Source organism: Folsomia candida, unplaced genomic scaffold (genome assembly GCF_002217175.1).
Source record: "Folsomia candida strain VU population unplaced genomic scaffold, ASM221717v1 Fcan01_Sc002, whole genome shotgun sequence".
Taxonomy (NCBI): Eukaryota; Metazoa; Arthropoda; class Collembola; order Entomobryomorpha; family Isotomidae; genus Folsomia; species Folsomia candida.
The window spans coordinates 3,581,140-3,603,522 of record NW_019091194.1 but is presented as its reverse complement, the minus strand read 5'-3'; the positions used below and the strand labels follow the sequence as shown (position 1 = coordinate 3,603,522).

At 35.1% G+C, this 22,383-nt stretch overlaps 1 protein-coding gene across 1 annotated transcript; it reads left to right on the top strand.

The window, feature by feature from the left end:
• Nucleotides 1-85: 85 nt before the first annotated feature.
• LOC110843889 (cadherin-99C) lies at nt 86-21,511 on the top strand. The gene is made up of 32 exons (XM_022089947.2): nt 86-765; nt 7,159-7,328; nt 11,151-11,216; nt 11,344-11,519; nt 12,745-12,867; nt 12,941-13,168; nt 13,225-13,338; nt 13,405-13,558; nt 14,742-15,004; nt 15,066-15,203; nt 16,162-16,233; nt 16,304-16,390; nt 16,468-16,632; nt 17,022-17,139; nt 17,208-17,383; nt 17,457-17,530; nt 17,596-17,858; nt 17,920-18,233; nt 18,306-18,340; nt 18,417-18,496; nt 18,561-18,595; nt 18,689-18,805; nt 18,875-19,304; nt 19,375-19,712; nt 19,788-19,936; nt 20,002-20,055; nt 20,148-20,210; nt 20,266-20,324; nt 20,414-20,703; nt 20,771-20,885; nt 20,955-21,111; nt 21,182-21,511. Exons 2-32 carry the CDS (start codon nt 7,190-7,192, stop codon nt 21,288-21,290), a joined length of 4,701 nt encoding a protein of 1,566 aa, XP_021945639.1. The 5' UTR covers nt 86-765; nt 7,159-7,189; the 3' UTR covers nt 21,291-21,511.
• The last annotated feature ends 872 nt before the right edge of the window (nt 21,512-22,383 follow it).

The following is a 22,383-nucleotide window of genomic DNA, read 5'->3' as shown; positions in this document are numbered from 1 at the left end:
ACTGGTTGGTGTCCACGTTGTAGTAAATGCATAAGAGACCGACTGGTTGGCATCAATTCAACCCTTTTCTGCATCATTTAAGCCTCAGTCACTTGCAACCCTTTGGACGAGACGCATGTGTCTGTCACGAATCTGAACCCCACGATTGTTACACGAGTCGTATGCAAATAAGCGATTTCGAAAATTTACATACATATATTTCCAGAAATTATTTAGTTAATTGTGTAAGACTGGAAATTTTTTGAATATTTAGTGTTTTGTGACATTATTTATTTGTTGGTGGGTACTGTAAACTTTTTCATACGGACCATCTAGACCAGGATCTGCTGGACTCATTATCAGATCTGGACCACATAACGGGATTTTCTAATCTATGGAAATCTGTCATGTTAATGGAAACATTTAACTTTTCGACTTATATATGAAGGGAAGAATTTAGTTGATTATTTCTAGGTGAGGTCATACCTTACGTGTTTACGTGCGTGTCTTTATAACTGAATTGATCCCATTATTGAACCGTGTTTAATGATGGTAAAGTAAAGTAAAAAGTGTGTGAAATTGGGACATGATTATTACTTGCATTCACTTTTTATCATTAACAAGTTTATGTTATATGACATATTTTTATTATTAAAACTGTGCATTGTGTAAGCTTCTTGTGTGAAGATAAATAAGTGCATAAGTGACTGTTGCAAACAAAAATAGTACAAAAAACATGGAATGGAAAAAAAAATATGAAATTTGAACATTAACAATTTTATTTTGGTAAGTTGAAACGTCGCTTAATTAATTTTTAGAGTTTTACGATTCTTCCTAAATTTAAAGGTTGAGTTCAATTTTACTCAAAAATATTCTGCATAAAATGCGTAATTACGTCGCTCCCAGGTAAAAAAAATAGGAAAAAAGAAGATAATTTCTTAAAATTATCTTTCTCCTTTGAAAAGTGGATCATCACAACTTTTGGCTCGTGGCAGTGTCACGTTATTAAATATTTTCTGGCAGCGTCTCCTTTCTTCTAAATTATTCAGATTTTTTTTACTATGCAGGTCAAGAGTCGAAAGGTTAATGCTGGCTTTACATACGTTTTGCGAAATTAGTGGTATGATGGTAAAAGATGAAGATACAGTTTTTATTATTTTGCAACTTTCTGTTGTGGTCAGTTTCATGAGACAGTGTGGTTTTCAACGCTAGATACTTTTCATAGGAGGAATTTACCTTTAACGGAGACGCCGTAGAATGAAAATGCTACCGGAAATGAAATGAAAACGTGGCAGATGGTAGCCGGCAGCGGTCATGTCTTGAAAAAAAATCATACGAAAAATTAAAACACATGACTGCTTAATAGATAGATAATTTTTATCGCTTGATTTCACTTCGTAAAATATTTGTGAGATAAATGATGACACAAACAAATTGTGTAATTTTTTTTCGGCCAAGTATTTTTTTGGTCAATTTTGTCACAAGTTTTAGAAATCTTTGATAAAAATGATGAGAACTAATTTCATAATAATTATGACATCTCTAAACTCAATTCGCAGTTAAATTAAATTTAAGTCATAGAATTTCGTAAGATAATAAAAAAATCGTAAAAATTAGTTCCAAATTTAATACGTAATTAGTTCTGGTGACTGAATTAAAACAAAATCAAGGACTGCAAGTCATTCTTGTCTGCTGCATCGGATACGTTATGTTGTAAACTATTGACATGAAAAAAATATATATTTAGCTAATTCTTCTTCGATTTGTATACATAGAAATGATTACATTGCATTTTCATTCAAAAAATGACACGAAGGTTTCTTATCCGCCTTACTTTATCCAACGATCAATTCCACATTTATCAACCGTGTCAAATTTTCGTGATAATAAATTTAATTTGCATTAACCCAATTTTTCAAATGATCGAATTAACGATCGAATTATTAGCGAATTTTAGCCCCATTATTTACAAAACTGATATTCATTTTCACACCATGATCTATAATAATTTCTAAATTTATTGATATTATTATTAATAAATACGACAAATTACCTGCTATTACAAAACGTCATTTATTATTTATTTCTAGTTTATCAGTCCTAAAGACAAATTTAGATTAATTTTGTCTTTAACGCTTAATTTCCACTAATAATAATTTTCATGACTTTTGAATCCATTCAACTCATCATTTTCCCATTCATCCCACCACCACCACCAAACCAACTTATGCAAATATTTGCAGTCAGTCACATACATATGTACATCTCTTCTTCTTGAGGACCGATTAGAAAAAATCTTCATGCAGCAGCAGCGTCATGTCATAACAAATGACCCACTATCAATATGCACCATCGCCTTATTAACTTCTTGTCCTTGTTTGTTGGTGAGATGTGTTTAACCGAGAAAAATGAAGGTGCAGAGACCATTCGTACGAACGAGGAAGGCTGCATAAGTATTATCGACCTACACGTCGAAATGTGTTACTTTTTAGCACACGAGTCGTAAGTTGGAAGATGTTGAATAAAGCATTTGAAAGTATCACACTGCTGAATATCCATTATAATTTTGAGAGAGAGAGACGGGTTTTATGTATGTACATCTTTTATAGGGTGGCTGAGTGAGTGAGTGTGAATGAAGGATCAGCATTTTTTTTTACCCTTGATCCATTCATTATTATTATCTAGTTTTAAATACGAGAAAAAGTTATGTTTTTTAAGGTTGGGGAAAATTTTGAGTAATTTAGTATTAATTGTGAAGGATTAAAGTCGAATGGGGAAAAATCGGGAAAAAATGTAATGATAAGTTAAAAATAGGTTACATTCCAGTATCAATAAAATATAAAGAGAGATCATATGAAGTAAAATTTGAATCAAAATTTACTGAAAATTTCAAAAATTTTAATTTTTAGCCCGAGTCAGGGCTTATGGAACCGTCATGTCCGTCCGTCTGTCTGTCTGTCTGTCCGGCACGATAGAGCCAAAACGGCTGAACCGATTGACTTGAAATTTTTACCATATGCATATTGGACAAAGTTAGGAAACGAGTTCGAAGATGGGCGAAATCGGTCCAGTGGTTGACCGGTGGGGGTCATCGGAGTGGGTGGGGTCTTATGCACCAAAATTTCAAAATTGTTGTAGAGAGCTGAAATTTGGTACAGAGGTTGCTAATGGCTCCTAATAGAAAAAAATAACTTCAGGTTGGAAAAATTTTCATCATGAGTGACCCTATGGGGTGACCCATACCGATTTTTCAAAACCATCATATCGAACTGAAATTTGGTGGAGAGGTTGCTTATGGGTCTTAATAAAAGAATATGATATGATATTGGTAAAATTTTTATCTGGAACGCCCCTATGGGGTGACCCATACCGATTTTTAGAAATTGTTTTAAAAAGATGAAATCCGGCACAATGATACTTAATGACTGCTAATTAAAGAATATGAAGTTAAAAGTGAACAAAGTGCAACCAGACCAAAGTGACCAGAGTGCAATCAGTATGGGGTGACCCATACTGATTTTTAAAACCTACTCCAAGCAACTTTGCGGGGCCTTTTAAGACGGCATTATTACATAAAAGCCAGACTCTAATGAACGATTGGCATATAATTTTTAGCCCGGACTAGGGCTTATGTAATCGACCTGTCCGTCTGTCTGTCTTTCCATAACTCTCGAAGGAGTAGGCTGAATTTTACCAAATTTGATACAGACATGCATCTGGGCATCGACCGAGTTCGAAGATGGGTTAGTGTTTCTCACGGGTCGGGTTCTTGCAAATCCGAAACCCGAACCCGAACCCGATGCCACTGATCCGAAACTTGAGGGCAACCCGAACCCGAAACCCGTTTGCAACGATCCGAACCCGAACTGGCGGATCAAATCCGAAACCCGAACCCGAAAAACCCGAATATATTTTAACTTTAAGGGGTGACTGGCTTTTTAGCTAAAAATTCTTTGGAAGGTTTCAAACAAACAATACTTCTGTAAATATGACCGAGGAATTATAATTAAGCACATTTCTGCATAAGTACATAACTCTTAATTCCTTGACCATAATAATGCAATCTCAAAAAATCGACCATGAATAATGGCTTTCCGTGACATTCAGAAATTTTTAAATCAGTTGAAAACTGAAAATGATTTTCAGTTTCAAGTTTCCAATATTAAAGTAAGCTCAAGCTAAATATTTTGCAAATTTTTGATAAAAAATATATTTTATTTTAATATTCAAACCATAACACTAATTGAAGACACTTGTGAAAAGAAGTTACGACAATTAAAAATTTGAATTATTTAATGAATTACTGCAGCATAACCGTCGTAGCAAGTTTGGTTAACACTTTATTTTCTTTTTTAATGTTTTCGTGTTCGTTGTGGCAAAAAGTTCTTGTTGGTTCGGGTTTCGGGTTCTTAGTCGGAACCCGAACCCGACCCGAACCCGAAATTTTGGGATCATATTTCTCGGACCCGAACCCGAACCCGAAAGTTTCGGGTTCAAAAATTTCGTATCCGAAGCAGGACCCAAACCCGATCCGAACCCGAAACCCGAAGTAAGAACCCGAACCCGTGAGAAACACTCGATCAAAAAACATTTAGACCAATGAGTGGTACCCTGGACACGACTATCACCTCGAAAGTATCCCTTGTTAGCTAACTTTTAATTTCAAATTCTTTGATGAGAAGCCACTAATTGTAAGTATTACCGTGCCGGATTTCATGTTTTTAACGCAATTTCTAAAAATAGATATGGATAACCGCATCAGATATAAATTTTACCAATTTCATTTCATATTGTTCCATTAAGACCCATTTGCAACCTCTCTCCCAAATTTCACTTCGATATGACGATTTTGAAAAATCAGTATGGGTCACCCCATAGGGTCCATCAAGATTAAAATTTTTCCAACCTAAATTCATTTTTGTCTGTTACAATCCACTAGCAACCTTTGTTCCAAATTTCAACTACCTACTACAAATTTTAGAAATCCGTCGGGTCACCCTATCGGGTCTCCCAGGTTTAAAATTTCTGAAACTCCACTCCAATTTAAACGCTTTGAGGTCAGTCGCAATCTTCATACTAAAATTACTTAAAATTATTACTATAGATATTTCTCAAGCTACAAATATTTTACTTACACTTAAATAATTTAACCTGCTCTAAAGGTTCTTGGTAGTTAAGGGCAACGCATTTGAATGGAAATGACCCCCACCGGCCAATTACTTGACCGATCATGCCCATCTCCGAACTCATCCTTACTTTTGACCCGAAGATGAAGTGTGCAAAATTTCAAGTCGATAGCTTTTGTTTAAAGAGAGTTATCGTGCGCACAGACGGACGCACAGACGGACGGACAGACAGACATCTTGGTAAATCTATAAGGCCATCTTAAAAGGCCTAAAAATCGTTATATCGAGCTGAAATTTGATTTGGAGGCTGAATAGCACATACATACAGCTTAGAACTTCAGGTTGTTAAAGAAGCCACTGGTCATGGTGGTCAAGGCACATGATTTGTAACTAATTCAAAAATTTGGTACCAAATAATAGAAACTATCTAACAAACTTTTAACCATCCACAACACGGAAGTTGGTGATATTATGTCGGTCAGTTCGGAAAAGAATTTAGAAGCGGGCTCTGACTTATTGAGTCAGGGACTATGTCCCTGACTCGGGCTATATGGAGTCTGCACTGTAGGTTTTTTAGATTTTAGAGTTTGGGAAATTTTTAAAGGAATAAGTATTCAAATATTTTGGGAAATTTTATAAAATGTTGAGCAAGATTTCAAATCGTACATAAAATCTCAAACTATTTAGCACAAGTAAAATTTGAATCAGATTTTTCTGAAAATTTCAAAATTCGTTAATTTTTTTTCTAGATTTTAGAGTTTAGGAAATTTTTAAGGGAATAAGTATTTAGGTATTTTGTGAAATTTTATAAAATCTTAGGCAAGATTTCTACCAAATCGTACTTAAAATCTGAAACTATTTAGCACTGCAATTAAAGGAATGCTTCCACAAATGCAGTGAAGATGAAGGTGTGTTAAGTAAACAAGTAAATATTGAATATTTTAAGTGCATTCCTTTCCCTTGAACTTGTAGCCTGATAACAGCACATTCCTTAATGTTGAATGCGATTTTGAAACCGGGATACGAAAGAAAATCATGAAATTTTAAAATTATAAAATTTTAAAATTAATATGAAAATTATGAATAAATTTTGAAAATCTATTTTTTGAATAAAAAATTTGATAAACTTTAAAGTCAAAAAATTTTCTTCTAATTTCTTGCCTGTATTATTCCAATTATTTTCAAAAACGATGAAATTGATGAACAAAATCGCCCAAGATCTCGGTGATATGAAACAACGTCCTACAAAGATTTAGGTTCTCAAGGATGTAAAAGTTAAAATGCAGTCGAGTGAGTTTGACAATGAAATGAAACCGGACCGGAGGCTGTAGTTCAGCCCAATGGGGCAGTAGCTCTTCTTCCATTGCATTGTTTTTTTCTGGTCAGACAATATCAATATCAGGTTCTTAATGTTGTAATGATGGTCACGATGGTGTAATTGAGACTCTGATTTAATTAAGACACAACAAATAAGAGGGCAAAAAAGATGTACGAGTCTGGAGTTAAGAAATTTCTCAAATTTCCCAAATTTTTTACACCTGTAAATCTAAGAAATTTCCAATTTACACCGGTCACCACTCACGCTCAAAATATAGCGAATTTTCATCCTCTGCTCACTCACTTTCCTATAAATAGTCCCATAACAAGCTCTGGTCGAACATAACAAAGAGAAAGACGGATCAAAAGTAGGCTACGGCTTCTCAAATCATGTCCACTTTGATATTAGTGATTACACACATGTATCTAGAAAACAAAGACTTTTTCTCTTACACGCAGTGATCAAAATGGAAGCCGAGATGGAACGAGGCACCTCTCGCCATCATTTAAATTCAGTCCGTCACAATTCTTAATGATGGCCAAAAATAGGAGTTGGTTCTTGGTTCTTGGCTCCTTTTTATTTTCATGGGTGATTGGATCCATTGTCATCCATCGGACGATGGCTATTCACTAAATAAAACACTACATATAAGCTCACGTCGTGTAATAAAACATGAAAATGAACACTGTTTACATTAAAAAACTAGATCAATTTATGATTTTATTTATGTTACAGGTGGAGCCGTTGGGAAACCAAAATTTCGAAAATGAGGGCAAAGAAAAGACTTTCTCCGGCGTGTTCGAAACTGTTCGGAGTGTTGTGTGTAATTATATTAAATTGTGTGTGTCACTCGTCAAGTGCAAATGTTAAGGAGTCCAATACCACGTCGACGGTGGTACCACCAAGTAAGAAATTTTGTATAAATGTTCATATTTCCTTAATTAAAAAATGTGCAAATTTATTTATTTAATTGACCTAAAACGCGCACAAAATCATTTATTAAAATTCAATTTATTAAAACACACAGCTTTATAAAACCCAGGAAATAATGCAAATGAATGATGATGACAAGTTGACAGTGACAATGAGTAAACTAATTCCTGCATAACAGTCATAGAGAACACTTGGCAAAGTAATTAAGTTGACACGACATTCTATTAAATGTCTGTGAATGTAATGCACCATTTAATTTACTCGCATGAAAATAAATATGCACAGCCCGAGGGTGTCATCACACAAATGACATCACGTAACAAAGAACGGAATGCATGCATACATAAAATATTTTCGCATGCAAAAAATACACCGAGTTTCAAGTCACAGAAATTTTTACGAGAAATTATTACACGCTGTTTACTTTGTGTAGGATGGATGAAATTAGCTAAGGTGCGTACGTGTACTAACTATATTGTCACTAATTAACGGAGAATTTAAGGAGTGGTGAAAGGTAATTTTGGAACAATTAGCGTAAAATTTATGCTAATTTGACACCTTACTTTTATCAATCTCAAAATATTTGTACAATTTTAGTCATCTGCTTTTTTTGCCAAATTACTAATGTTCTGTGTCTCTTACATATGTAAATGTTCACTTCAAAAGCCCGAGACAAAGAGGTATTTACAAGCAAATACTAAGTTAATTCACCGTTATCCAATTCGCCTACAAATAAAACCGGCTTCATCCTAAAACCTATTTCACTTTGAGATCTTGCCATGATCCAATCCAACGTTGGTTAAACCGGCTTAAGGATATTTCACTCACGTCCATATTTCATTCACAACATTGTCCACCTGACTGACTTAGTCCACTGACTGAGTGCCAAATTCATCTCGTATGTACATCGTTTTGTAAAACACGAAGGAAAAAGTTGCATGTTTTTGTGTCTGTCTGAAAACAAAAATCGTATCATGAGCCAAAATGGGATGCAATTTGAAATGACGCAGGCGAACCAATTTTATGACGGCATGGGGTCAATGAAAATGCAGTCGTAGAAATCATTCCGTTTTCCCTCTTTATTTTTGCACCTCTCAACTATATAAATTTAAATCAGGGTAGAATTACTTTTCAAATTGATCGCTTAATCGATATTGGAAATGGATCTGTTTCTCTTTCTCTTTCTAAAATTACACTGCAATTCGTGCAATCTCTTAACTAGTACTTAAATGGTAAATACGTTTTGGTTAGTATGTCACTGAGGAATTGATTACTATCTTTAAATGCTTGTACTATATGATTCTTCGTGGTTTGGTTGCAGGCAAATTGTGGTCGTAGTGAATTTTACGATTTTTTATGATCCATCTTTTCATGAATAGTAGATATTTGTACAGATGCAGTTTCATGTAATTTATTTAAAGAGCAATAACAATAATAACAGAAAAATATGTGTGTTTACTTACTCAATTACTTTTAATCTGTATGAAAACATGGAATTATTGCCAACGTGTAGAAATATTGACAAGTAAAAGTGCATTCACGTGAGAAATTATCATTCTTAAATTACATCACGTAAAACAATCAGTCAACTTTACATGCATAAATATCTATAAAATCTCTTTAATAAAATAAATAATGGAGAAAAAAGAGCATAATTTCTTATTGTTTTGTTGCACCGTAGTTCAAAATCATGACCACGTTACACGACGATTGCCGATATGTAGGCTGCAATTATCTAATTTATTGTGCATTTATTATATCACGAATACACACAAACACGTTATGTGCGTACCGATGATCGTCAGAGAGAGGGGATGAAATTTATTGGGGGACACACCCACTTTTGGGTGATTCGTTTGCGAAATATTAACCTGGTAAGAAGAAAAAAACGGGTTAGTTGTTAAAATGATGATGACATTTAAAATTTAAGAGGTAGTTTTTTAGTCGGTCAGTAATTAAGAAAATTTATTTGGTTTTCGAATATGCATATCAAAAATTGAGTAATAAAAACTTACAGGATTTATTAGGTATCTTTGTTTTTTTTGTCATACGTTCCAGCCGATTAGTATTAATTTAGAAATTACATTTGTGAAAAAGTAAATAATTCAGATCGACAATTTTCGTAAAACAAAGTTGATACATTTAAATCAAAGATGACTATAGAAAAATGAGGTCATGGAAAAATCAGAGATGAAATCTTTTCACATATTGAAATAGAATTTTTTACGTAATTAGTGGTCAAACTCTTTACGCTTTTATTTAGGCAAAAGTAAATGTGAAATGTCCACCAGACTAAATTATTACACGTTCTTTTTTCGAGAGAGAGGATGAGTTGAACTTTTTTTTATCGATGTCGTCTAAATTATATACAGAAAATCCTCCTCATCAACTTTCGATCCTTTTATATACATAAATACGCGAAATTATAGGGTGGCATCCTCACTCACCTTGTATTTTTACGTACTTTTTTAAGTGCAGGCTAGTATTTTTGAAGTCCAATTTTACCTGTATTTTGACGAGGAATCTTTCCTATCTATATTTTAGTGACGGGGCATTGTCATTGTTTGGAGATTCTAAAGTTTACAGGAAGTGCACACGCGGTCGCTTTTCTGAATAGGAGTTAGTTGTATATTTAACTTTGTGATTCGATTGATGATAAATCCATTGTTCGGCTTTTGTTTGGCTTCGATTCTGACGGTGATAACATTGATGTAGATAAAATAAAAAATGGTAAAATTAGTCGAATTTTTTCAAAATACGACTTGTTAGCAAGGAAGAAAACACAATTATAATCATGATTTTTATTTTATGACAAATTACACGTAATGAGCAGGGTGTGCTTAGTTAGGAGACAATATTGTTAGCTAATAACTAGTTAGAAAATTTGTAATAATTTTGAAATTTTGAAATAAGCAAAATATTAAATATTAAAGCTTCTTTAAATCAAATTAGCCAATTCCACTGGGAAAACTAATCTAAAAAATAACGGTAAATTTATCAAACCGAACCACGATATGAATTTCCACTCATCAAATGTGATAAGAACAAAATTATGAATTAGTATTTATTTACTACATAGTGGGAACATTCTCATAATTGCGTGGAATGGAAACTTCCTCTCTAATACTTAACGTTTGGCGAATAAAATAGAGCAGAATAAAAGGCACACATCGAATAATTCTACGTATACAATAGGTGAAAGAATGCAAAATGTATGTGGGATAAACCATTTCCTATCAAAGCAGCAGAGTGCAGAGGACAGAAAAAGAGACAGGATGAGCATTTCCGGAAGTTGCCAATGTAATGAACTCACAGGCTGCCTGCTAAATAATAAATAAATTAACCCTGATTTAACTCCCAACAGCAAGTCGTAATAATGATGAATGCGTTATTTAAATACGTTGGACAACGTTGGTTTGAAATTTTTGTAAATAATAATGGCCAAACATGCGTCACCTACTTGTTTGCTGAAAAATGTTGTATATGACCTGTAAATAATACTTTGTTAAAAGGGGTGAAGTTCAATTTATGACGACGACTCAATTTCTTACTTGCTTTAAAAGTGTTTACATGTTTCATGAGATGGGAATTTGCACTTCCTAAAAGATTTTGAGATTGGGAAATGTACATGAAAATCGGGACGGGCGTGTGTGTTAAAACGCATAAAATACAAATCGTGGGAACGGAAACTGTTTGTTTTTAATTGATGGTCAAAATTTGTACCGTGAAAATTATAAAGTATTAAAATTAAACTGACCAAATAAATACATATTTCCTTGTTTTTTTCTTATCAGATCTGTGCAAACTAGAAAGCAGTCTATCCAGCGTGATAGTGGATATTGAAGAAAGTATTGGGGATGGTAAGTCAAAATTACTTAATTGTGAGAATTTAACGTCGAAAATGGAAGTTTGTACAAATTGGATTATAAGTTAGCGACCAGATTCGATATGTACGAACGAAAAATTAAATTAAACTTATAATTCTAGAAATTGGTCAATCTACCACCCCGAAAGAACTTCCGATCGTTGGCGACCCCTGGAATCAGATTGACTTGACCCTTGTACAAAGTGATAAGCGATACTTTCGCCTCCACGGAAAGAAATTACAGCTGAGTGCACCCTTGGACAGAGATCAGGATGACATTTCTTCAATCGTATTCCAGGTAAAAAAAATTGATTGACTCCTTTTTTTCGCTAAAAAATTGGATAAAGAAAGTGAACTAAATCCGCCCCCCCCTCAAAAAAATATACTTATCGACCAACAACTTAATTAACTTGCATTTTCTTCTCACAAAGAAAAGAAAAAGTTACTGCTTGATTACAAATTGAGGAGCAATTTAGTTACTTTGAAGAAATCTTAAATAAAGGTCATCCTCGAAACCCCCAAGGAAAAAATAAATTGCGTCCATCGTAAATACTCTTATTTACTCCAACTTTAGTAATAAGTGCAAGTTGTCAAAGTGAGTCGTATATAATTGTAAAGCATGGATGGTTGTTTGTTAGTAAGTCCGAGTGAATTGGTGGATTAGATTCAGTGAAAAAGTTGTTTGGCCCACTTAAAGACGAGTCTCGATTTTGGACTTGACTTCTTCGGCGCAACCTTAATTGATGACCGATTTATTCGTCATAGCAGAATTTTAATAGTGGAGAAGGGTGGATGGACGGAGGAGGAAAGAAAATGTGTGAAGATTACAATGTTAACAATTTGTTAAATTTTTTAATAAATATCAAACTGCGTGAATAAATTTAACGACGATAATAATTCGAAATTTATTTTATAACCGTTTTCTCATATTTTTGGGCCCGGTCGTAATCTTGTCACTCATAATTAATTTCCTCGCCAAATTTTGTGCATAATATATCGCATTGTTTGTTTCCATTGTTCATATTTTGACTAGTGATACGAAACGATATAAAAATATCAGCACGATTTCATTCATCATCCTGACATGATCCCACACATTTATATTTCCACCCATGTCAAATACTTTCCATTTCTTGGCTTTACTTACGTGATGAATATGATTTTGATCTGATTAGTTTTTAGTAGAAATTTTTATCTCGGGGAGAGGAAACCATTTATTTTTTCAATCCTTCAATTGAGAGATTTGTTATGAACTTTGTAAGTATTTTTTATTTATTGTATTGTGAAAAGTTGGTCATTCATTTCGTTTCATCACGGCTTTGATTTCTAATCTCATAAAATAAAATGTTCAAGAAAAAGGTGTCAAAGCGGAATTGTAGGGAATTCGAGAGATAAGAAAAAGTGTGAAAAATTTAATGAAAGTAAAGCAATTATCGACACAATGTCGATAAGAAGAATTATGATTTCAATTTGATAATCATGCTAATGACATGTGCATTATAAATTTCGCAAATATTTTGCAGGTTGTGTGCAAAATAAAATCGACCGGAGAGAGCAGAACGATACCGGTCATAGCTCGAGTTTCTGATAAGAATGATAACTCCCCAATATTCGTGGATGAACCGTATGAGGTTTCGATTTCTGAGGTAAAAATAATAATTAACTATTAATTACTTATCATCGATAAGATAAGTAAGAGACCGAATTCTTCTGCTCTAGTCCACACCTGTCGGTTCCACAATATTCCGTGGCATCCGAGCCAAAGATGTCGACGCGGGTGTGAACGGACTAGTCGAATATTTTGTCGTAGATTCGAAAGATGAAAAACCGGAAGAAAATGGATTTGGTATTTTCACCATCAATTTTCCCCACCAAGGTGCAATCACCCTCAACAGAACGTTGGATTATGAAAAGAGCAACAAATATTTTGTCACTATCGTCGCATCCGTAAGTTAAATAATTAGTTAATTGATATGTAGTTAAGATTATCGTTTTGACGACAGGATCGCGCCTTCGACCCTTCGACGAGACGATCCTCCACGTCGACTCTGACCATCAACGTTTTAGACGATGACGATCAACCTCCCGCTTTTCAGAGGAAAGAATATAATTCGACGGTAAGGAAAAAATTAATGGTGGTAAAAAGGAAATTAATTTAATTTAATGATGATAATTAATTAAAGGTAATTCGAAGCGTGCTCACTGGATTGTTAGAAATCCGACCGGAAAAAGTTCAAGCATTTGATCAGGATTCACTCCAATCTCAAATTCACTACACTTTCGTGAATGGGACACCAGCTTCTTATCTTTCTTATTTTCTTATCGATGGAACCTCAGGTAAAAAATTTCTTAACAATAAATTGCACATAATTCATTATTCATATAAAAAAAGACAAAAAAACTCGTCCACAACCAAAAAATATCCATTTCTAATTTTTATTATTTTGCATCGAATTACGCCGGAAAATATTTTTTTGCTTAATTTAACATCGACTAACTATAAACAAGGCCCCAAAAAATGGGAAATCTTAGTGAGTCAGCGCAATCACAGTTAATAAATAAAATTAGATTGAATAATTTTTTCATCACCGCTCTCGGTATAATTTTTCCTGGAAGCATTAATTAATCATTTAGAATAATTGCCCCCCCCCTCAAAGGGTCTGGAGATTTCATCTGAATAGGAATTAATAGGATATCTAAATTTATATATCGAAATTGTAGATTTTCAAATCTTTCTAAATTTAAAATTCGCAGTTCACAATTATATTTCATATCGATTAATTTATTCAACTTCTCGTTCAATAGTAAAAACGTCATCTTGTAATCTCAATTAATTTAATGAATGCAAGAGTTCATGCGTATGCAAAACTAAATTTACAGTGGACCCAGTAAAAATTATCCCGAGAGCGGTGATGCAAAAGTTATTCAATCTAATTTTATTTATTAACTGTGATTGTGCTGACTCACTAAGATTTCCCATTTTTTGGGGCCTTGTTTATTTAAAACTTGTAATTTGGTTGTCAAAGACATTATTTTTACTGCACAACCGCCGTTATTATCGGCACCTTGAATATTTTTATTAAATTTTTGATTTTCAAACTTGAATAACGCCCTTATTTCTCAACCGATTTAGGTCATTTTGCGCTTAAAATGTCCGGAATGACTTTGACAAAAAAAATTTTCAATAAGCGAGCATGCTGGGATACACCACTTATGAGTCATAAAAATAAATATGTTTTCAGAGGAAAATTTTTGCACATTTTGGCACATAACTTGGGTAAAAATCAAAAATTCGCCAAGTCGACTAGCACATCTTTTCTAAATTACCTAACAATGATCTGTGCAAAATTTCATCAAAATCGGTTGAGAAATGGCTGAGAAATCGACTTATGTCACTTTTTTTGGGTGGGGTAAATGCATACTTAGCAAATTTTTTTCGTTGTCAGGTATTTGCCTCACTAAGAAAAATTAGATTAGCGAGAGCGTTTTCAATAAATTTTTGTGGTAATTTTTTTTGCAGGAATAATTCGTCAAATTCGCCCAATCGATAACGATTTTGAAACCCGATTTGAAATATTTATAAAAGCAACGGAAGTGACGGAAAAGCGCAAATTTGCCGTTGCAAGATTAAATATTTTTGTCGCTGCGCTCAACTCGCATCCACCCTCCGTTCAAGCGTCCTCTTTGGTTGGATATGTTCCCGAGAATTCTCCAGTGGGGACGATTGTGAGGTCGTTGAATAATCAGCAGCCGATACAGTTTGCAGTCACGGATCCGGATTTGGTGAATGAAATTTTATCCTCTAAATTGGCGAATATTGCAGATTTACATATAAAATTTGCAGAGCCCGAACGATCCCCGACCTCGGTATGAGTTTGAGTTGACATCGACCGGTTTCAAAGTTGATGACGATGGCGTTCTCATCGTTGCGGATTCACATCTCGACAGAGACACGCCTAATCAACCTCAACTCCAGTTTCAGGTTTGTACATTTTGAGATAATCATTACTTAATGAAAATTATTGACTTCCTGGTTGACTCATTTAATGGAAGTTTGCTGATTTCTGATACATTCTTCTTGCCGTGGTGGTCTGCTCTTTTGGCTTGATTGAGACGAAACAAACGGGAATTGTGTTGACGATTGTCGGAAAGTGTTACCTCATTAAGTAACTAATTTGTAAATTATCCGATAATCTTTTGGCAGATTGAGATGCAAATTATGCACATTTTTCGTTAAAAGGATAGTCACGTTTTTCACGGTGGTATATCAGTTCCATGCAAATTGAGAAAAAACCCGATAAAAATTTTCTCCCGTCAATCACATCTACATGTAAAAAAAGATACATAATTTCTCCCACTTTTCGCAACATTTTACAGTAAATTGAATCCTCACGACTAAATATGTGTATGTTTTTACCCTTTGAGTTGTTGTACGGTACAGGTAATTACCACTTGTTAAACGGTGTATGCAGTAGTAAGTAAGCAGTGGTGCAGGTGGTTTAGTTTAATGGGGATTAATGAACATGAACAGTATGAATGCAATTCAAATTCACTTTATGCATCTTTCACTCACTACAAAGAAGACGGATTACCGCAGATAATTCAACATTGCAGATTTGCATGTAGTTCTTAACCAAAAAATTTGGTGTATGAATTTTGAGTCAAGTTCATGATATCATCATCGTTAAGTGAATTGGTACAGTGCAAAAAAAAACCTCTTCTTTACTATTAAAGTGTCATCATAAATTATTTGCCACCACTGAGCGCAAGATTAATGATGAGTTGACTCCTTCCCTTTGTGTGCCTGCTTTTATGCTTGGGCACACTCTGCTTGCAAAAATAAATAGTTCTTTTTTCTTATTAAATAAGTAACAACACCGGGGTAAATATGAGACGGTATTATTACGTAAGTTAATGCATTCTTTCCTTTATTTATGCAGATGATTGCTCGGGAAGTGGGTGACGACAAAGGTGTCAGTTCCGCTCCGTTAGTGATTTTAGTCCATTTAAAGGTAAATGTTACACAATAAGATTAGCTTGATGCATTATATTAATTAATTTGTGTGTTAAATTCGTGCCCAGGATGTGAATGATAACAGTCCAAAAATCCGACCTGTTCATCCCATCATAATTCCTGGAGGGGGGGATGGACGTAGGCCAATTTTTAAGGTGAGGATCTAAATAATTTTGGTATTTTTAAAAAATACGATAAGAAAAGGGTATGATAATCAAAAATTGGATGTCAGATCGAAGCGGAGGACAAAGACGAGGGAAAGAACGCCGAAATTACCTTTTCCCTCACGCACATCAGTAACAATGGGACGAATAAATTTAAAATACATGAATCCACCGGAGTTTTGGACTCCATTGGCAAATTTGCGACGGGCGAACAATTCTCCGTTACTGTGCAGGTGAGTGCGCTTCTAATAATGCCATTTCCGGTAACACAGTCAGCAGACCCATGTAGAGGATGCATGTAAATATCCATGTACCTACTAAGCGATGATATTGACAAAGGGATCACGATGCACGATGTACTGCCTCGAATAACGGTACTCTGGAGATCAATGACAAAAAATGCGAAATTATTGTCCAGATTTGTTTGACAATACTTGTTTTCTGCACCATTTTTTGCTCATTATATGAATCACAGTTATTTTCGTGTTCTGAAAAACGTTTGATAAATTGCATAGCAGTAAAAAAAATTAAAAACCACCACACCTTTAATTCGGGATAAAAAACTGTATCACATTTCATGAAAAGAAAATATGTGACAATAAATAATTTGACGGATACATAGGCAACCGACGGTGGTGGACGAATGGACCAACGGATAATCGAAGTCAATGTGGTAGATGGTCCAAACACTAAGGCCCCCTTATTCACACAACTTGTCTACGATGTGGGTGTGTCGGAAGGTACGTATGACAGTTAAATATTAATCGGGCTAAAAAAATCTCATTTTTATAACAATATCACAAATTAGGATCATCCATTGGCTCTGAAGTTACAACAGTCGAAGCCCGTGACCCCGAGGGCAAATCTGTTGTTTACGATATCGTGGCAGGAAATGAACTCCAACACTTCCAAATTGGTAAAAATACTGGAATCCTTACCGTTAACGGACAATTGGACCGAGAGGATTTAAGTCGTTACAGCCTCGTGAGTTATTTATTTAGCATTGTTCTCACCATTTCCGCGATGTGCGAAACTAATCTGGTCATAAAATATGTAGAACATAAAAGCTGAAGATGATGGCGGGTTGTACTCAATTTCGACCGTAAATATTCGAGTTTTAGATATCAATGAGTAAGCCAATGAACAATATCCAAAAAAATGCCGTAGCTGTAAAATGCATGTAAAAATATTTCTAGTTGTAACCCGGCGTTCCTTCACCTTCCCTACAAATTCACGGTGAAAGAAGGTCAACCCAACAAACTCGTAGGTCGACTCGAAGCCAAGGACCAAGATGAAGATCAAAACGGTCAAATCCGATATGAAATCGTGGAGGATTCTCCATTTAAAGTTGACCCCGTCACGGGAGATGTCTTCACAAAATATGCGTTGGATTACGAGAGACAGAAAGTGCATTACATCGTCGTCACTGCGAAAGATAATGGGCACGATGCTAGAATAGGTAAATCATTGTCGCATTAATTTAAGAAAATTAACAAATTGACAACAATTTTCGAAAATAGCGACGGCCACGATGACCATCGGGGTTGAAGATATTGCCGACACGGAGCCCGTTTTTAGCCAGTTTTCCTATGAAGTCTTAATACCAGAGAATTCCCCCAGCATGAAAGTCACGACGGTGGAGGCGATCGACCCAGATACTGAGAAACGTATCACATACTACATAAAACAAGGTCCCTTTGACAAATTTACGATAAATCCTGTAACCGGAGATTTATACACGACGCAAGGATTAGATTATGAACGGGATTCGAAACACATTCTCATAATCGGTACGGAAGAGAATGACAGTGGAAATATGGGATCCACAACCACGGTCAGTGTTCATTATTAGTTTTCATTTACATATTTAGGCTTGAAATTAACATGTAAATTTTACATTTTACAGGTTGTTGTGCACGTCAAAGATTTGAACGACGTACCGTAAGTCATTTCCTGTTACGCCATTTAATACAATGACCACTAATTACATGTTATTTGTTTGGCATTTAAATTACAGTCCCATTTTCAACGTGGTTCCAAGGCCGATTAGGCTCGAGGATACTGCCCCCATTGGAATGGTGGTTACAAAATTAGAAGGTTAGCATTAAAACTCATCATCAAATAAAATCTACCACTGGTTTAATATTTGTGCCTATTGCAGCCACTGATTCTGACGGAACCTCTCCCTTCAACAAAGTACAAAATTATAAAAAAATTAGTTATCACCAAATCTGACCTTGGCAGTCGTATCCACACAAATAAAACATTATACATGTTGTATTTTTTTAGGTAAAATATGAAATGATTGGAAGAGGAAAGGCCTTGAGATACTTTGACGTGAACCATGAAACTGGGGCTGTCTCGATTAAAGATGACCTTCGTAAAGAGATGGACACGGAGTACTTGGTAATTTTTTTTCTACATTTAAAAATACGCCCAAATTTACGAACCAAATTAAATATGCAATTTCCTCAGATCGATGTCCGTGCCTATGACTTGGCCGACCCTCCACTGGACTCGGTCGTCACTGTAAAAGTAAATGTTGACCACGTCGCCACTGTCGCGCCGGATGTGGGAGTCGGATTTTCAGAAATTGACTATTCCGTCGACGTGCCAGAATCCTCGGTGGGGGGAACAGTCCTAAAAAAATTAGTCATCATTAACAAGCAAGACGAAGTGATTCCATTAGATTGCAAAATCACGAGTGGAAATCAAGACGGATTGTTTCAAGTGAAAGTAACTCCGGAACGAAATTGTGAAGTTGTTCTTACTCGAACATCCCTTGATCATGAGAAAGTGTCAGAATACGAGATACAAGTTGAACTACTCACGCTTCCTGGTGTGATCAGCAGAAAAAATTCGATAGCAAACATTAAAATCAAAATTGTCGATGAAAATGATAACAGTAAGTGTTTATAAATAATTTTGGAAATTTAAAAAAATCTAAAAAATTATGTATGAAAATCAAATAATAGGACCAGAATTCCTGTTCCCTGAAAGTCAAAGAATCGCTCGTGGTAAAAAGTTTTATGGAGCAATTTCTGAAGATGCTCAAATCTCAACTTCCGTCATCCAAATCCGTGCTGAAGACAAGGACAGTGGAGAATTTCACGACATTTCGTACGATCTTGAAGCACAACACGACTTGACGAGATCTTATTTTGTCATTGATGCGAAAAGTGGAATTGTTTCCAATACGAAAGCAGTTGACGATGTGTCACCGACCTTGTTACCATTTAGACTTGTCGTCATCGCGAGAGATAACCCGAAAGGACCCATCACAAAGAGTTTAAATACGCAGATTCCTCTCGTGGTGAGTTGATTGATATGTTACCTTAATTTCTGTAAGGTAACATTTCCTTTAATTTTGGTGCTTCTGAAATCCTAGGTCAACGTAATAGACGAGCCTCACCGGATGGTACTAATAATTCAAGGAACGACCCCTGACCGAGTAAAAATCAAAGAGCGAGATATTCTCGAAATCCTGCAAGATTCGTCCAACTTAATCATTGGGATTGAAAAAATTGCAGCTCATAGGTATTTAAGGCGATAAGATAAATTAAATGAGCTTAGAAAATAATTAATTCTTACACTGTTTTCAGATTCGTGTCGGAAAATGGGACCCTTGAATTGGACTCCTCCGCAACGGACGTCTGGTATGTATTCACAATTTTATAATTTCTATTCAAAATAATCTCATTCTACGGCAAAAATTATCATATTTTATTTTATAAAAATTAAATTCTAGGTTTTACGCAATTGATCCCATCACTGATCACATTTTAGATAGGGAACATCCCAAAGTGGCAGAGTAAGTCAATTATTTGACATTTTTTTGAAATTTTGTTAATAAACAAAATTTCTAGAACGATAATGTCTCGGGAGAGTTCGAAAGGGATTTCATACTACGTTTCAAGTACTCTTGGTAAATAAAACTTATAAATATATCATTATACAGGATTTAATCAAATCAAATCAAAATTTACAATACAATAGCATTTCTTTCATTTCAAGGGGTACGTGCTACGGAAGTGCGTAAACCGATAACGCGAGCCCCACTGCCGCCATCCCCGGTGGGTCCACTCGTGGATGGAGCTTATTTTGGAACAGCTTTTCCAGCAGCCTTGGTCGCTTTGGCGTGTCTGATTTTTATTGTCAGTTCTGCTGGGATTTGCTTCATTTGTTATAAATGGTCGAGATACACAGCGTATAAAGATCAAGTTCAAAGGGTTGTTCGTCCCCCGAGAAGTTATGAACCCGTTTACGTGGATCACAGCCCTAGTTTGAAACAGTACGAGACTCAGGTGAGTTTAGAAATTGGATTATATATTCGATCCCACTAGTTTAATCAATAAATTGAAATTTCTCCAGGTTTTAAACATGAGAGTCGCCGGAGATGAGATTGACATTGATGATTCTGATCTTCAAGTTGATTTAAATCGTAGCCGAAATCATATTTACCATATCGACGGTTCCAGCATATTGGGTACGGTGTAATATTTGTCATAATATTAATAATTAGGAAAAAATTACCACAATTTTGTGTAAAATGCAGGTGGTCGATCCAGCAGTCCCTGTTCCGACGGATTATCGCGACCCACAAGCTTCCCAGAACTGCCAACTTCCTCGTCTTCAAAAACACCAATTTTGAAAACATTTCAACAACACGTTGCTGGGAAGGCGGACTCTGTCACGAATCCCATTTATGAAAGGTCATTAATCTAATTTTAAAAGTAATTTAAAGAATAAAATGCTAATTGTGTACTCGGAATTCAATTGCAGATCTGATGATGACGACATGTCCATCAGTTCCCAAGTCAATGACAATGTCCATTTCCGGAAAGATCGGATGAGAGAATACAGTCGAAATAAACCATCAACAGAGCTATAATTTATCTAGTTTTACCCAACCCACGTCACACACCTTATCTTATCTTTTGTAGTTAAACTCAGCTTATTATTTATTTGTACACCTACCTTTAGTTTTAGGTAAATTTATGTTTTTTGTTACAATGGGGAAAAAATGGTTGGATTAGTTTTACTCTTGTACAATGTTAGCGAAACTGTTTTGTGGCCATAATAAAACTTTATTTACGTTTTTGCAATAATGAATTACATAATGCGATGTTCTTAAAATGATGACGTGTCCATCGACTCCGAAGCATACTTTTATAGGTATATAGCATTTTTCGAAATCTTGACAACACATGAAAACTGGGTATATAATCGTCTCATATTTCTGAGTCATAAAATGGATTTATTGGCAAATTGGGAAAATGAGACATTTCCGTCCAACTTAACTAATGTAACATTGATATTTCTACGTCTGGTTTTTTTTTAAATTCAAAATACTATGTATATCATTTGTTTGAAGGTAGCATGTCCATGCACCGGAACTGAATGGCCTTCCAGGAACTTTTCCGTAATCTAGGAGTAATGAGGTAATCTAAAATCTCCAACCAGTAAGAGCGAACCTGCCAGCCTTAGACATGAGGATGATGCCGATTTTTTTACCCAAATCGACTCACCCAGTGACGGTCCTGCATTGTTACCCCCAGTTCTGAAGACACTAACTAATTTGAATGTCTGGTTCTCTATTTTGAAGAGGATGAGCATGAGACCGATAATGATGCTCCAAAATTTTACCCGGATTGGAAGGTTAATTGGAGTTGGAAGAAGATAAGATCTTAAATATTGTCGTCTTATGATTCAGGCCGTTTCTGGAAATCCCCCTAAATTTAATCGACCCCCAGAATCAACGAACGGAAAGAAATCAGTTGTCGCATCCAAGAAATTGGCACCAGTAGATCAAGAGGTCTAACTTTAGTCGCTGGGTTAACCTGACAATCTGTGCATTTATGTGGATGTCAAAAAACTGAAGGCTCGCACAGAAGGACAAAAAATATTTCTGTGGTTTTGAAATCTTATTAATTTTAAAACAGTTTGAACAAAACTATACTCAAATTGATGACTCTGTCCAAAAA